Source organism: Parasteatoda tepidariorum, chromosome 4, assembly GCF_043381705.1.
Source record: "Parasteatoda tepidariorum isolate YZ-2023 chromosome 4, CAS_Ptep_4.0, whole genome shotgun sequence".
Taxonomy (NCBI): domain Eukaryota; kingdom Metazoa; phylum Arthropoda; class Arachnida; order Araneae; family Theridiidae; genus Parasteatoda; species Parasteatoda tepidariorum.
The window spans coordinates 98,130,897-98,142,700 of NC_092207.1; the positions used below are offsets into that span (position 1 = coordinate 98,130,897).

The following is an 11,804-nucleotide window of genomic DNA, read 5'->3' on the forward strand; positions in this document are numbered from 1 at the left end:
TGTTATTTTAGTAATGTGCGATTGAATGAGGTATGCTTTATTAGAAACATTATAGAATTTTAATTTACTTAAGGTTTACTTAGTAAGCATTAATCATTTTGTTGCAATGTTTTTTTCCTGTGAATCACTGATCTTAATGAGGACCAACCCCACCAAAAGTGGGGAAGCTGAGGGAGTCGATGTACTATAACATTGAAGTTCTATAAATTGTGCCACTTTTATTCTATTTGATTAAACGATTTCAATTTTTTCATTCAATGTTATATTATGTAACTGTATAAAATATATTGTTACGATAGCTTAAATTTTGCTCTCACCTCGAAATGGTAGCGTTTCGGGCATGAATTTATTCCCTTGACGTTCGCCATGGAACAATAACAGACTCCGCCATTTGCAATAACCTAAAAGCGCATGCTCAGTACCAATCTGATGAAGGATGTTGTATAATGGCAAAACATACCAACAGAGGTCAGCACTGAATCCAATAATTTATCAGGATTAGCGAAAAGCGCATGCGTAGACACTCAGCTATATCATTATTTTGCAGAATGAGTTTCGTTTTTAAAAAAAATTTCAGTTCAGCTATGCTTACTATATAATAACTTAATTATATATAAATATATTAAATTATTTTAAAGTTGTAATTTATTCATTAATACCTTGTATGCAGAAAAAAAAATTTAATGTATTAATTTTTCTTCTACACTAAACTGTGAATAGTAGATTACTGAAATCTTAGAATTCGGAAAGAAGTTTCATACTTTACAATTATTAAAAGCAATAAATGATTCTGATTAAAATCAACGTAGTTTCGAACTCCTCGGCCTCTTTATTTATTCCATAAGTTGGCTGCAAACATTACGCATGCGCATTGAAGTTACTATCCCGTTAAGTCCTAAAGTTTTTGTTTTCTTTGTTATTGTTTTGTTTGCCGGATGTCCAGCAGAATTATTAATCAGTATGGTAAGTGCAGTTTTACAAGAGTTTGGTTAATAAATAAGTAATTAAATTAATTTATCTGATATTTTTCCTCAATCCTTAAAATTTTTATTAAACAGAATAAATATTCAATGACTGAAACATTTTAGGATTATACTTTTGTCCAAGATTAATAGTGGTTAGTGAAGTTTTATCCTTGAAGTGATAATCGCTTTGAAACTAATCTAGGTGTCAATAAATGTTTCTCAGTGAGTAATGATTTACATAAAGTACACTGTTGTCTTGTCGATATTTTGACTTTATCGTGGTTGCTATAAGTAGCAACTCATGTTCCTTTGATTGTTTAGATATTAGAAAATTAAAACCTTATTGTAACTTTATGACTAATAGATATTTATTCTAAAAGAAAGCTTAGCTACGAATTATTTATAAATTCTTTCAGAGATCAGTTTTTCAGTCGCACTTATTTTTGAGTTTCGGAAGTTATATTTATCGTATTTATTTGTTTTCTTTTAAAATCTTTGCCAGTATAAAAGCTTCTACATTAAATTAACCAAAGCAAGAAAAAGATTATTTATGACCCAACACTTTTCGTTCAGAAAGTGAGACAGGAGCAGTAATTAAGTTTTTCTCTGTAGCTCAACTTTTAATTGGTGAGGCTATAAGTAACTAACTGTTTTGAGAAAACCTAAATAACCTGCTAAATTTGAAATAAGAGTTTTTTTGACATTGGTAAATTAATCGTATACAAAGTTGCTATGTTATAACATAATATAAGTTACATCATCCATAGTCAACCTTATCATCAAAGATGTTTTTTTGTCCAATGTGACTGCAAAAATGCAGCGTAAAGTGTAATTTTAATGAAATATAATTCTAAAAAATTATGTGTTCCAGATGTATCAAAATAAGTTTCGACCAATTGTGCTATTTTGATATTTAAAATCGCCTATTTTAAAATGATGTAAAAATTAGTATACCTTAGAATTCATAAATTGTTTCAACTTATATAAATAAATTTCATAATAAATAATTATCAAAATAATATTTTACTTGGAATTGTCTTATGAAAGATAAATTGTATAATTATGAGGAAAAGTTTTCGATTTGCTTCAGAAGTATTCGAGGTATACTGAAATACACAAACTTAATGTTAACGAGTCTGGAGAATTTCCTCTATTGTGATCGCCGGCAGAATACTTGCAAGGTCTTGCCAACTTCCGTACAGCAACCCGTGAGAAATTAAAAAAATTACTGAGGGGAACCAACTTGAAGAGTATAACGTGCAGCCCCCCAATGGTCAAACCTTTAAACTTTACATGTATTTTTAAAAAATTGCAAGATAAAAATTCATTTGGAGCCTCGGGGATTGTTTTTGCCACTATTCTGGTTACTCTCCATATTTTGAAGGTCAAGCATCCAAATCCATTAAAAAAAGACAATTTTATTCAGAGAACGCATATTTTTTTGAATTTGTGACTTAAAATATTATCTGTGCTAGCTAATTAGCATAATTAGGGTTAGACTCTTGAATAATTATGATTGAACCCTAGTACTTAAAAATCCGATCATTACATCAAAAGTTATTCAGGCTACTCACTTTTTTATTTTACGCATTGTGCAGTTTATACCAAAAAGAAACCTTTTACACTTCACATTGACTTCATTAAGTATTACATTTACATTTTTCAGATTGGTGAATAAATAGATAATGGCTTGGTTACATTCTCCTTTTACAAGGCAACAAGGACTTGGAGAAAGTGGAGGAAGTAACCTGAGAAAAGGATATAAAGTTACTTCAAATAAGTGAGTTTTTTGTAAACTATATAAAGAATTCATGCATTGAAGAATACAAATAATCATGCCATGTGTTACAAAAAGACCTGTGCATTTAATTTTGTGAATGCGTACGATGCTTGTAAAAATACCATTCACTAACTTAAAAACAAATATCATAAAGAATCATTTTAGTAACTTCACCATTCTGCAATTCATTAATTACATTTAGATGGCAGAAAATTAACTGAAATAGTTATTCTCATAACCATTTCTTTTAGGAATAATTCTGGTAATAATCAAGTAATATCTTTTCAGTATATGCACTTATTCTTATATTTAATACATATAAGTAGGCACAGAAATTTGAAAGCAATATCTAGGCAGGATGTTGGATTTTTTTTTCATGATAAAACCTATTTGGGCTGGGTTTCAGACTTTCATGATTACCATTTCATAAAAAATAAATTTATTTAGTTATTTATAGTTTCCTTTTACTTGTTTTGATTAATAATTGCGTACCCTGCACTAATCTCTACTCCAGTTTCTTTATAACTTCCTTCCTTGTGTTTACTAGGTTCAGGAAAAAATAGTTGTAAGCATTTCTCAAATATCTAGAATTTTTGTTATTTTAGTTTCAAATCCAGTTGAATCTTGCTCCCTAGTTCTCACATCTTTCTTTATGCTTTGACTTGTTTCAATGTTGCCGTCACAAATGTTATTCTTATCGTGTTACGAATACCCTTTTATGTTGTGTCTGAAACTCGCATGAGCATTTGTTAAAGTTTGAGTGAAATGCATCAAACATCAAGTTTGGCATTTATGTATCAGTTGATTGAAATGTGGTGGTGTCAATTAGTGAAATGCTTGCAGCAGCTGAAGAAGTGTAAATGGATACAGATGAGAACAGCAAAACGGAACCACAATCAGTGCTGAAATTTGCAGAAGTTCTCAAAACCTTTGAAATAATAAGAAACTTTTTGTGTTCATGAAAACTTACAGAAAATGAATAGATTTTTGTCAGAAATGTTGGAAATTTATTGTTTACATTAAAACAGGGATGAGATTTTTCCGTTTTTTAGCGGATTTCCGCTTTTTTCACTTTTATCTCTTAAATTTCAGCTTTTTTATNAGCATTTGTTAAAGTTTGAGTGAAATGCATCAAACATCAAGTTTGGCATTTATGTATCAGTTGATTGAAATGTGGTGGTGTCAATTAGTGAAATGCTTGCAGCAGCTGAAGAAGTGTAAATGGATACAGATGAGAACAGCAAAACGGAACCACAATCAGTGCTGAAATTTCCAGAAGTTCTCAAAACCTTTGAAATAATAAGAAACTTTTTGTGTTCATGAAAACTTACAGAAAATGAATACATTTTTGTCAGAAATGTTGGAAATTTATTGTTTACATTAAAAGGAAAAGAGTTGGTTCAAATTGAAATTTTTTAACATTTTAAGTAACCAAATGAGTTCATTCACATTTCTTTTTCATCATAATATTTTACACAGTAAACAACTTTTTTCATATGAAATTCTTTGTACTCAAGCAAATTTATTAATTTTCAAGTCAACTTTTTTATTACTTAATATAATGTATAAATATATAATATATTAGGGGTATATATAGGCTAACAGGTTGACTAATGTAAGGAAGCATGCATATTTAGTCATACTGGCAGCCATTGTGATAAACATTAACATTTATATAAACATTAGTGTTCAAAGAGCTAAACTTTTTATCTGTAAACTAAGTAACATATTTGCGGAAAATAAAATATTTTTTATTATTAGAATTAACGAAATTGAAAAAACTGGTACTACTATTTCTTAAAAAATAATTTCCCTTTTTAACAATTGATTTATCAGAAAATATACGTAAATATTGGGGAAACAAAGTATAAATTCTAACAACAACAAAAAAATAATAAACTAATGCTCATAGAATAAAAGTAATAAAAATACAGACGTACATACATATTTTAATGAATAATATAAATTTAAATTAAATATTTTAATTTAGGAAAATTTATGAGGTTTAAACCAAAAATTAAAACAAAACCATTATAGTGCAAAATAAGATTCAATATTCATTTATTATTATACTGCAGATATTATTGCTATTTCTTGAATTATTAAACGTTTTATAAATTTTAAATAAGAAAAGTTTTCTTTTTTGTTTTTTCTTAAAAAAACACATAAGCTACAAAAAATTGTCAAAATTACAAACAGTGAGCATTTTAAAAATTCGCTTTTTCCTCCATATTTCGAATATTTCATGTTGCTATAACATTGTATTAAATATCGGGTATTTTAAATATCATGTACAAATGCATGGCACTAGCTGCCGAAAGAACAACGGGAAAATAACCTATATATTCATTGGAATACATGCAAATAAATTGTATCAAAAAGTGATTATTTATATGCACAATTAAAAACATACGTGCTGCAGTAACATCATTCAGGATAGTCAGAATCATGTGGAAATGCATTGCAATAATTGATAAAAGTATGTACAATGAAATTAGTCTGAATTAAGCGTGTCAATATTTAATTATTTAAATGTGTGATTTAAAATTCACATGTAATAAAATTTTCATTTTAAAACCACGTTGGAAGGTATCAAGGGAATTGCAAAAAAAATTACTTGAAACTTACAGTGAAATCGGCAAAAACAAATCACGTCAAAAACTGATTACTTAAACGTATTATTTGAAACTTGTGTGTCTAAATAATATAGTAAAAATGTGTGTTTTACAAAAGCTTGGCAATTATTGCCTTTCGAAAAAAAGTAATCAAAATCAAAAAGTCATTTAGATTTAGTCATTTAGTCAAAAACTGATTACTTAAACGTATTATTTGAAACTTGTGTGTCTTAATAATATAGTAAAAATTTGTGTTTTACAAAAGCTTGGCAATTATTGCCTTTCGAAAAAGAAATCAAAATCAAAAAGTCATTTAGATTTACGATGAAATCGACCCAAAGAAGGCACATCAAAAAGTAATCAGTTAAATGAGCGGTGTATAACTTGCAAGTAATAATATCTTAATAAATGTATCGGGATTTTACAAATCACATGTAAATTGGTAGTTATAAATGGAAAAAAAAACAGACAATCGAAATTGATTGATAATGAAATTCTACAAAAATAAAAGGACTCAAAAAGTGATTACTCAAATTCAAAATTCGTGTATCGTATTAAAAATATTGTGCATTTTAAAACCATGTGGAATTTTGTATCAATAACTGTTGAAAAAGTGATTGAGAAACAACATGAATACACAATAAAATCTGCAAAACGGGTGCATCACAATGTGATGACTCAAATGTGCGATTCACAATTTTCACCATATTTTCATTTTTCTAAAAAAATTTTTATTTTCATTGTGTTTGAAAGCTCTCGCTGGTTTAGCTGCATTTTTAAGTCATTATTTGATATTTTTGGCCCACGTTCACTGTTTCACTGTATCTATCATTCACAGTGTATAGTCCCATGAGAAACAATTGATGGAAATTGTACTATGCTATTTGTGCAAATATATTTCCTATCATAATGTGATTTTATGTCTTAATTTCTATAATAGTTTTTTTTAAAGAATATTTTAGACAGGATATTTATCTTGATTTATTAAAAAATTTACCAGTGGAAATAAAATATTTGTGTATCTTTAATTATTAATTACTTTAATTTTTGACTGGGAGTTATCCCACAAAATAGTTGAATTGTTATTTAATACTGAAACTGGCAGTGTATAATTTAAATTTTTGAATTAACTATATGCTTCAACAGAAAATTTCGACATAGTTAAATCTTAGTTTTTAAAATTTTTATGTTGTCATGAAATATAATATAGCTTATTTTTGCATGTAAAATTAATTTTTATTTACGCTTTATTACTTATACCAATATATATTTTAAAAAATATGGAATTTTTCCTGTTTCTAAATGAATGTTTCAAATTTTTGTGTAAAATGCACTACTTTTGCTTATAGAGCGTGTTTTTAATAGTAAATTCTTAACTCTTATAATATTTCTATAAAAAATTTTTTTTTACAGGGATTGTGATCCAGATAATAGTGATACGCCACTTTTATTTGATGCTCCACCTTCAAAGACTGAACAGAAATCTTTAAATACTGATTGGTTTGGAAATACGTAAGTTTTTTACTCTTGAATATTTTAAGTATTTCGGTGTTTAATGCATAAAGTTATTTCAACCATAATTTAAACAGCTCATAATATTGTGAATTTTGAACTGGTTTACTTTATATTTTGTGTATTTTAGTTTAAATTTTTTTTTTAATTCAGAATTAAAAGAGGTGAAAAGTAAATACATATATCAGACGATATTGAAGAGTGTTTTTTCATATTCTGCCTACAAAATTGTTAAATTTACTAAATTCAATAATATAGTTTTGAATTATAAGAAATGCAATTTTTTGAGAAATGCTTAGTTTTGAATGTCTAAATCCTGATTTTCAATGAAGTTGTTTGAAATGGTCGTAGCGATGATCATTTATTCAATGAGAGTTCATGGGAGGGGAAAATATTCATTTATCTTTTAATTTTTTTAAAGTTATACTTGTATAATGATTTCAAATTTTCTTACTTTTTTTGATCAAAAACATTTAATCATTTTAATCTTTTATTAAGAATTCATATTAAATATCAAACTTAAATTTTAATTTATGAACCTAAAGGTGAATCAGTGGTGTAGATAAGACCCCTACAATGTGGGGGCACATTATGGTCAATGGTACACACTGTAGAAAGAAAATATATAAGTTACGATAGAAATATGTTTTTATTTATACAGTGTAAAGTCGCGTATCTGGAATCGGTGGGACTTCCAGAAGTCCGTATAATAGATTTTTCCGTATCATAGACCCCAAGGTGAACAAAGCTTAAAATGATTTAATAAACGATCTGAATCTAAGAAGCAAAAAATAAATAAACATTATTTTTAAGGGGAACAATGTTTTAGCATTAGAATATCTAAATCAAATATAAAATATTAGAAAAAAAATATTATTGCTGAAATTATGGAAAACGAAAAAAATTTAACAGTTATGAAAATATTAATCCGCCATTTTGAACTAGAACGATTCAAGCAGGAAGGGGAAATTCATGTCATTCTGGAACAAAGCTTAAAATGATCTAAATCTAAGAAGCAAAAAATAAATAAACATTATTTTTAAGGGGAATAATGTTTTAGTATTAGAATATCTAATCAATAAAATATGAAATATTAGAAAAAAAATATTATTGCTTAAAATATAGAAAACGAAAAAAAATTGACATATGAAAATAATAATCCGCCATTTTTAACTAGAATGATTCAAGCAAGAAAGGGAAATTCCCGTCATTCATTAAGGTGGGTAGGTGGAGGAGAAAAATTCATTTCCTCCTTATTTGTGAAAGAAAATAAGTGTAAAGAGGAGATCATTTAAGTTGAGGGTGGGGAAGTAACAAATTATTGTTTTCTCTCCAATCATTGGCTATCAATCAAGCATAAAGGCGGGGCACGCTGATCGGGTTCTCTTTATTTTTTCTTCTATGACTGAAAGAATCTGCTAAAGAAAGAATGTTACCCCCTTTTCCCCCCGCCTCCTAAATATTACATGGTATGGGGAAGAACGAATGTTTTGTTTCTCAAGGACGTGTATCCTTTTAGACCTATTCAAATTTTCCATTTTGACTCCCCCTCCACCTTAACGCTTGCCCCGTTTACCCTTTTCCACAGTATTTCTTCTTTCAATAAAAAGGTTCCAGGAAATGCCTCTTTTACTAGCCACCTGCATGGGAAAGGAGGGGGGGGGGGGACTCAGTTGCGGTCTTTTGAAAACAAATCTCCCTCTTTTTCCTACATTCCAAGGGAGGAGCGTCACTAAAGGTCACTCAATGGTCTTGGTAGATCTTCACTTCCCCTTTGTTTATTTTGATTCTTAAAAAGTGTCCGGGAAATCGACCCTTCCGGGAAAGGGACGTCCGGATATGGGACGTTACACTGTACTATATTTTTCAATTAACTTAATAAGAGCTGCTGTGCCTCAGGGAATAGAGCACTCGTCTCCCAATGAGGTCACACAGATTCGAATCCCAGGATTGATGCGAATTCTGCACCCAACTCACACCGGCCACAGTGCTAACATTAAATATCCTCAGTGGTAGACAGATCATTGGTTAAAATCCTCTTGCTGTCGGGCTAATCGTGGGAGGTTTTCAGGATTTTTCATGAAATTATCCATGCAACATATATGCAGATTAGTTTCATCAAAAAGGCTAGGTTGTCCCAATGCTTTATCTAGGAGTTCCTTGTCTTCTGGATTGGGTTCAAAAATATAATTCTGCAGATTTGAAACGATATTTTAAATTGTGAAATCAGACACGCAAAAGCACTTTCTCCGAATAAACATACCTTTTTGTTTCGTCGGATTCCGATTTCTAGCCCCAAATATATAAGGAGCAGCCGCAATCTGGGAAATATGGTCCCACCCTTTAGTGTAAATTTTACTTTTTGCATATTTCTTTATATCTCGAGAACTTTTTAAGAAAATTTAAACCGTTTTGCACAAAACTATTAAATTCGTTTATCCGAAGATGATGCTATAAAAAATATAACTTTCAGTAAATATTTATTATTATTTTAAGTAAGAATGATTGAAACAATTTTGAATATTTAGATAACACAATTTTTTGCAACATTTTAAAAAATGTAATTTTATGTAGAAAAATACAAAATTTGAATGAAATTGATCAAATAGTTTCTGAGAAAATGAGTTTTAAATATACAGCTTTTTAAAAATTCAATTTCTCAGGAACTTTTTTTTTAATGGCGTGCACTTGGGACGAAGACCCATTGGCCTCAGAAAATGCCAGAACTGCTACTCTCTTCTCGTTACCCAGTGCGGCGGTGGAGCAGTGTCGCCCACGTCACACAACCACAAACCCGTTTATAGGGCGGGTCACATTCACACACAAAGGAGAAAGGATGTTGAACACAGAGAGAAAGAGACATCCATGCCCTGAGCAGGATTCGAACCCGCGACCATCGGCTCTGCAGTCAGGCACGCTAACCACTCGGCCACCTGGTTGGCTTTCTCAGGAACTATTTAACCGATTTTGCTCGAATTTTGTATTTTGCCATGTAAAATTAAATACTTTGATGTAAAAAATTTTATACCTTGAAATTCAAAATTTATTTGGCTATTATTAAATAAAGTAATAAAAAATAATGAGTATTTACTAAAATTTATTTTTTTGATTGGGATTATCTTTGGGTAAACGAATTTTATAATTGTGTGCGAAAAATTTTCAATTTGCTTTGTAAGTTCTCGAGATATGGAGAAATACGGAAAAAATAAAATTAACATTAAGGAGTCCAACCTTTGGAATGCTCTCCTGGCCAAACTATTTGAACCATGTCTCCCAGATTGCAGCTACATATTTTGGGGGTCAGAAACCTGTATCTGCTGAAAAAAATATATGTTTATTCAGAGAAAATACGTTTTGTGTCTGATTTCGTAACTTACAATATTGTCTGCACTTATGTTCTAGCAAATTTGAGATCACCCCCTCAAATCATTAAGAATGATATCAAAAGTTATTCAAAGTGGTCTTTTTTTGGCGCAATGTACAATAAACTGCAGTAAATATTTTTCTACTTTTTTAAATCTTTTTGAAACTAACCGGACTTAAAATTAACATTAAAAATATAAGCTCACTGGACAAAAAATTAGTCACCCTTAGAGAAATCATGAACAAGATCATTTAATTACGTGTAACACTGTCTTTAGATTTGATGACCGCCAGGATTCGGTTAGGAAGTGAGTCCAAAAGGTTTTGCAAGTACGTCGAATCCAGTTTAAACCCCTCGTTGAGGATTTGATTGCGCAAACTCACCAAATTGTGAGAATGTTGATTTTGGCGCTTTACCCGTTGTTCCAACATGTCGCACAAATTTTCAATGGGGTTCAAGTCGGGTGATTTTGCTAGCCAGCCGAGATGTAATTGAGTGTTCATAAAACCAGTCACATAAACTTCCAGCAGCATGAACTTTGCTGTTGTAAAAATAGGGGTATCGACAACACACTTTACATGAAGAGGGTGACTGAAAGGCAACAGCCTAATTGTCCAGAACTTTCAAATAAACATGTTGGATCATGTTAGTGGCCCCCTCAGTTAGGAGCCCATTCCATAATAAGAAAAACATGACAGACCCACCTCCAGCTTGAACCTATGCTTGCACACAGTCAGGATGAAATGCTTCATCCGGTCTGTGTTGCACTTGCAGACGTGCTTCGTTTGAATAAATGCAAAAACTTGATTCTTCAGACCATATTACATTCCGCCAGTCAGCAACTGCCCATGTTCGGTGACTTCTAGCCCACTGAAGTCACGCAGCTTTATGTGCAAGTGACCTCTTACGAGATGTTCAGCTCCATATGTTCATTGCATGCAGCTCCATTCGCAATTTTTTCTCACTAAAGGACTGGGACGGATCTTCATTTAGTAACTGAAGTAATTCCTGTCCAGTTTGGAAGCGATTTTGACTGAAAAGTCGTGAAACGCGTCTCTGGTCACTTTCATGCAGGATCTTTTTCCGACCACAATTCTGACAGCGTCGTTCGTGACCACGTATATTACACCACTGCTTGTAGACACGTTGAACAGTCAGCTTTGAAATGCCAACAAATCCAGCAACTTTATTCACCATATGACCATTGGCACGGCCAAACACAATTGCCCCTTTTTACCACTCTATCACATCTTTACTCTTACCCATATTTACACACAATTTCCGCTTCAAACAAAAATATCTCACTGATAGCTACTTGTCTTTGATCAGGTTGAAGCAGTGTGCATGCAGTTGAGCACGTCACTTGACCACTGCGTCATCTAACGAAGCCTAAGGATTCATCGGTGTTTGCGCACTAGGGTGACTAATTTTTTCTCCGGTGAGCTTATACAGGGTGTCTCAGCTAAGCGTTTCAGAACTTCTAAGAGGGGTAGGGGGCATCCTGACGACTCGAAATCATATAGCAATGTGGGGTCGGAAATGCTTTCCTGAAGCGGTGACGTACACAG

The 11,804-nt window shown here is 31.1% G+C and overlaps 2 protein-coding genes across 7 annotated transcripts in view; one reads left to right on the top strand and one right to left on the bottom strand.

The window, feature by feature from the left end:
- The window catches only part of LOC107452001 (serine-rich adhesin for platelets), a 46,799-nt gene extending 46,332 nt beyond the window's left edge, over positions 1-467 (bottom strand). The window contains exon 1 of one of the 4 annotated variants that reach the window (XM_016068265.4): positions 318-467. In XM_016068265.4, coding sequence (XP_015923751.2) covers positions 318-342 — 25 coding nt within the window. In that variant the 5' untranslated portion in view covers positions 343-467. Of the gene's footprint in view, positions 1-68 lie in introns of all 4 variants that reach the window. The other 3 variants (XM_016068266.3, XM_071180221.1, XM_016068267.4) reach the window with 3 other exon arrangements.
- A 317-nt stretch (positions 468-784) lies between these two features.
- LOC107451993 (uncharacterized) overlaps positions 785-11,804 on the top strand; it is a 21,630-nt gene continuing 10,610 nt past the window's right edge. The window contains exons 1-3 of one of the 3 annotated variants that reach the window (XM_016068257.3): positions 785-963; positions 2,632-2,745; positions 6,774-6,872. In XM_016068257.3, coding sequence (XP_015923743.1) covers positions 2,651-2,745; positions 6,774-6,872 — 194 coding nt within the window. In that variant the 5' untranslated portion in view covers positions 785-963; positions 2,632-2,650. Of the gene's footprint in view, positions 1,188-2,631; positions 2,746-6,773; positions 6,873-11,804 lie in introns of all 3 variants that reach the window. The other 2 variants (XM_043043313.2, XM_043043314.2) reach the window with 2 other exon arrangements.